Source organism: Triticum urartu, chromosome 3 (genome assembly GCF_003073215.2).
Source record: "Triticum urartu cultivar G1812 chromosome 3, Tu2.1, whole genome shotgun sequence".
Classification (NCBI taxonomy): Eukaryota; Viridiplantae; Streptophyta; class Magnoliopsida; order Poales; family Poaceae; genus Triticum; species Triticum urartu.
This window is the reverse complement of record NC_053024.1, coordinates 68661071-68666317: the sequence shown is the minus strand read 5'-3', so window position 1 is coordinate 68666317 and position 5247 is coordinate 68661071. Positions and strand designations below refer to the sequence as shown.

At 50.0% G+C, this 5247-nt stretch overlaps 1 protein-coding gene across 1 annotated transcript; it reads left to right on the top strand.

Annotated features, from left to right (window-relative positions):
• Positions 1-3493: 3493 nt before the first annotated feature.
• Positions 3494-4721, top strand: LOC125547991 (momilactone A synthase-like). The gene is made up of 2 exons (XM_048711711.1): positions 3494-3685; positions 3820-4721. The coding sequence occupies exons 1-2, from the start codon at positions 3582-3584 to the stop codon at positions 4622-4624; spliced, it is 909 nt and encodes a 302-aa protein (XP_048567668.1). The 5' UTR covers positions 3494-3581; the 3' UTR covers positions 4625-4721.
• The last annotated feature ends 526 nt before the right edge of the window (positions 4722-5247 follow it).

The window sequence follows — 5247 nt, the reverse complement described above, 5'->3', positions numbered from 1 at the left end:
GTTCCCATATGTCCACTATGTAACCATAATATGTGTCCTTTTCGCTCTCGATTGCTGCATCAAAGCGGACATCGCTGTTTTGGTTGGTGCTCTTTTGATCTTCGGTGGTCGTGTAAAATGTATTCCCATTTATCTCGTATCCTTTGTAAGTCAATACAGTCAAAGATGGTCCCCTGGACAACAAGTACAACTCATCACAAACAGTGTTGTCACCTCTGAGACGTGTTTCCAACTAACTGCTGAAAATCCTGATGTGTTCACATGTAATCCAGTCGTCGCACTGCTCCGGGTGTTTGGAGCGCAGACTGTTCTTGTGTTCATCGACATACGGGGTCACCAAGGTAGAGTTTTGTAGAACTGTGTAGTTTTCTTGAGATCAAGAATATCCGTCCCTGCATATTATTGAGTCTCTTCCAAGAGTGCCTTTTCCAGTCAGTCTCCCCTCGTACCGCGATTTAGGGAGACCTATCTTCTTAAGGCCAGGAATGAAGTCAACACAAAACCCGATAACATCCTATGTTTGATGGCCCATGGAGATGCTTCCTTCTGGCCTAGCGCGGTTACAGACATATTTCTTTAGGACTCCCATGAACCTCTCAAAGGGGAACATATTGTGTAGAAATACGGGCCCCAGGATGACAATCTCGTCGACTAGATGAACTAGGACGTGCGTCATGATATTGAAGAAGGATGGTGGGAACACCAGCTAGAAACTGACAAGACATTGCGCCACATCACTCCTTAGCCTTGGTACGATTTCTGGATCGATCACCTTCTGAGAGATTGCATTGAGGAATGCACATAGCTTCACAATGGCTAATCAGACGTTTTCTGGTAGAAGCCCCCTCAATGCAACCGGAAGCAGTTGCGTCATAATCACGTGGCAGTCATGAGACTTTAGGTTCTGAAACTTTTTCTCTGGCATATTTATTATTCCCTTTATATTCGACGAGAAGCCAGTCGTGACCTTCATACTGAGCAGGCATTCAAAGAAGATTTCTTTCTCTTCTTTCGTAAGAGCGTAGCTGGCAGGACCTTTATATTGCTTCGGAGGCTGCCGTCTTTTTCGTGCAAACGTTGCAGGTCCTCCCGTGCCTCAGGTGTATCTTTTGTCTTCCCATACATGCCCAAGAAGCCTAGCAGGTTCACGCAAAGGTTCTTCGTCATGTGCATCACGTCGATTGAGGAGCGGACCTCTAGGTCTTTTCAGTAGGGTAGGTCCCAAAATATAGATTTCTTCTTCCACATGGGTGCGTGTCCCTCAGCGTCATTCGGAACAGCTAGTCCACCGGGACCCTTTCCAAAGATTACGTAGTGTAAATCATTGACCATAGCAAGCACGTGATCACCGGTGCGCATGGCGGGCTTCTTCTGGTGATCTGCCTTGCCTTTGAAATGCTTGCCTTTCTTTCGACATTGATGGTTGGTTGGAAGAAATCGACGATGGCCCAGGTACACGTTCTTCCTGCATTTGTCCAGGTATATACTTTCAGTATCATTGGGCACATCGTCTGGTTCCTCTTGATCTTCACCAGCTCCCCCCGTTGTAGCATCACCGTATTCAGGGGGCACATAGTTGTCATCGTACCCTTCTTTTTCGCCGTCTTCCATCATAACCCATATTTCTCTGTGCCTCGTCCAAACATTATAGTGTGGCATGAAACCCTTGTAAAGCAGGTGGGAGTGAAGGATTTTCCGGTTAGAGTAAGACTTCGTATTCCCACATTGAGTGCATGGACAACACATAAAACCATTCTGCTTGTTTGCCTCAGCCGCATCGAGAAACTCATGCACGCCCTTAATGTACTCGCGGGTGTGTCTGTCACCGTACATCCATTGCCGGTTCATCTGCGTGCATTATATATAATTAAGTGTCCAAATTAATAGAAGTTCATCATCACATTAAAATCAAAGTGCATACATAGTTCTCATCTAACAACATATAGCTCTCCAGAGCATCTAATTAATTAAACCATACATTGAAACTATGTAAAACATTTCAATGCGAAAACAAATGCGATCATAATCGCAACCAAGGTAACAATTGATCCAACAGCATAATGATACCAAGCCTCGGTATGAATGGCATATTTTCTAATCTTTCTAATCTTCAAGCGCATTCATCCATCTTGATCTTGTGATCATCGACGACATCCGCAACATGCAACTCCAATATCATCTTCTCCTCCTCATTTTTTTATTTTTTCCTTCAACAAATTGTTTTTTTCTTCAACTAAATTTAACCTCTCGACAATAGGATCGGTTGGCATTTCCGATTCACATACATCCTATATAAATAAAATCTATGTCACGTTGGTCGGTATAATTTTCATAAACAATAAATGAACCAATAGTTATAAAGATAATATATATACCACATCCGAATCATAGACAGGACGAGGGCCGACGGGGGCGGATACCAAAACCATCGCACTATATAAGATGCAATAATAAAAGTAAGAAAATAATACAAGTATCTATGTAAACATACAAGTAAGAATATTTTTCCTTTCAGAAAGAAGATAAGAACAAGAGGCTCACCACGGTGGTGCCGGCGATGAGCTCGGCGCGGGTGATCGACGGTGGTGAAGACGGGGACGGGGCGTGACGGACCGCTAAACATAGACAAATATTATGGAAAATGGAGTTTGGAGGTCGAGCTTGGAGAGGAGAAAGCTTAAGTAGTGTGGCTCGGGCATTCCATCAAACACCTTGTGTGCACAGGAGGTGAGCTAGAGCACCACCAAGCCCTCTCCCCCTCACCCAGAGAAAAACAAAGCACTGGGGTGCTCTGCTCGCGAGCGAGGGGTATATATAGGCACCTCATTGGTCCCGGTTGGTGACATGAGCCGGGACTAAAGGGGAGCCTTTGGTCCCGATTCAAGCCACCAACCAGGACCAATGGTGGTGGGCCAGGAGCGAGGCCCATTGGTCCCGGTTCATCCCACCAATCGGGATCAAAAAGTCCAGATGAACCGGGACCAATGGCCCACGTGGCCCGGCCGCCCCTCTGGGCTCACGAACCGGGACCAATGTGGGCATTGGTCCCGGTTCTGGACTGAACCGGGACTAATGGGCTGACCCGGCTTGGACCAAAGCCCTGTTTTCTACTAGTGGATCCAGTCGCATTCGCAGTACTCCATACCGGCAGCAACAGATTGGTGGCTTCCCATCTTTGTGATGTGCATAAAACTCTCTTCTGCTTATAATTAACAAAATACGACAAAGCTTAATTAGTGTTTTTTATACGATGGCTAAGATGGATGGATACATGAACGGCTGAGATTGTTCGTCGCACAAAAATCGTAATCGCACCTGTAGCAGCGCTCTCGACATGTGATCTACCCGAGATTGGCTTAGATGCTGCGCTGATCCATAAACACGCGGCGACAAAGATTATGATTTGGAATTCCTGGTTAGATTTTTCCAAAGCAGGCGAGGAGAAGGCGACAGGTCCCAAAGACCCAAACGAAAAGACCAAGAACTCAAGCCTAGACCCGTTACCAGCCACTGCCTGGTTGATCCGAAGATCCACAGCCTTCGTCACTGCCAATTACGGAGAGAAAAATAGCGAGCAGAGGATGTTCAAAGCCGTGCAGCTCCTTCTCCGGGAGACGAGCAGAGTTCAAGGTTTCACAGCGTCAGGTTTCGTCAATGGCTTCTCCACGGCTCCCAACTCTCAGAGGTTTTTCTATGCTACATCATCTTTCCAGTCTCTCAATGCTGCTGGTATCGTACTCTCCGTTGTTGCGCACGGGACGTGGACTTCGAGTGTCTTATCAACTTCTGCGTCATGATGTGCTGCCGACGTGGGTACAGGTTAGCTGGTAAGGTGGCGCTCATCACCGGCGCCGCGAGCGGCATTGGCAAGGCGAAGGCCACGGAGTTCATCAGGAACGGCGCCAAGGTCATCATCGCCGACGTGCAGGACGACCTGGGCCGCTCGATCGCCGCGGAGCTCGGCCCGGACGCGGCCTACGTCCGGTGTGACGTCTCCGACGAGGTGCAGATCGCCGCGGCCGTGGACCTCGCCGTGGAGCGGCACGGACACCTGGACGTCCTCTACAGCAACGCCGGCATATCCGGGTCCGTGACGCAGACCGCTGTGGGCGCCCTCGACCTCGCCGACTTCGACCGCGTGATGGCGGTGAACGCCCGCTCGGCGGTCGCGTGCATCAAGCACGGCGCGCGCGTCATGGCGCCGCGCCGCCGCGGCAGCATCCTCTGCACGGCCAGCGTGATGGGCGTGCTCACCTTCGGCGCCCCGGCCCTCGCGTACGCCGTCTCGAAGGCCACCGTCATCGCCGCGGTGCGCGCGGCCGCGGGCCCGCTGGCGCGCGACGGCGTGCGGGTGAACGCCATCTCGCCGCACGCCCTCGCGACGCCGCTGACGCTGCGGTCGATGGCCGAGATGTGCCCCGGCATGGGCGAGGCGGAGCTGAGGCGGGTGGTGGAGACGGACTGGAGCGAGCTGGGCGGGGCCGTGCTGGAGGCGGAGGACGTGGCGAGGGCGGCGCTGTACCTGGCGTCGGACGAGGCCAAGTTCGTCACCGGGCACAACCTGCTCGTCGACGGCGGGTTCACCGCGCACAAGGCTGTCAGCATGCCGTCCGTGGCGCGTTGATCGTGGAGGGATCAGTGAGTGCCGTCGCTGATGACGTTGTGGTGTTCCACACCTCGATTTCCATCTGTTAAACAGTTATAAAAGAGCATCACCCTAATTTCAGTTCATCAACTAAACCTAAGTTCTTCGATAATTATATATCCACGTACAGCTACGAAAGGGTTTACGTAATCTTCCTAAATATACTTCTCTGCCCCCCTGATTTTCAGGTGGGTGGGGCCCCTTCCTCCTCCTTCCCGGCTTCCCCAATGATCATTAGCCACGTTGCTAATTACATAAAGTACGTAACTATCTCTACATAAGTGTAGCATTACTGTAAGTTCTTGCACCGATGATGCTCCATCTATCTATGAAGAAAATTACGTAAAGTAATGTAACCTCTCTAACCATAATTCTCTCTCCGCCTGATTTGAGCAATGCTACATATACGAAGAGCTACGTTCAGTTTTACGTGATTAGCCACTTGGCAATGTGTAATTGGAAGTAGGGGGAAGAGGGGCGTGGGCCTCTCAAACCTCTGACATTCAATCCTACTTATCCACGTTGGTTATTATATAAGGTATGTAACAACTTTTACGTAAGTGTAGGGGAGTCATACCCGTGGAACCGGGCGGTATTTGAAA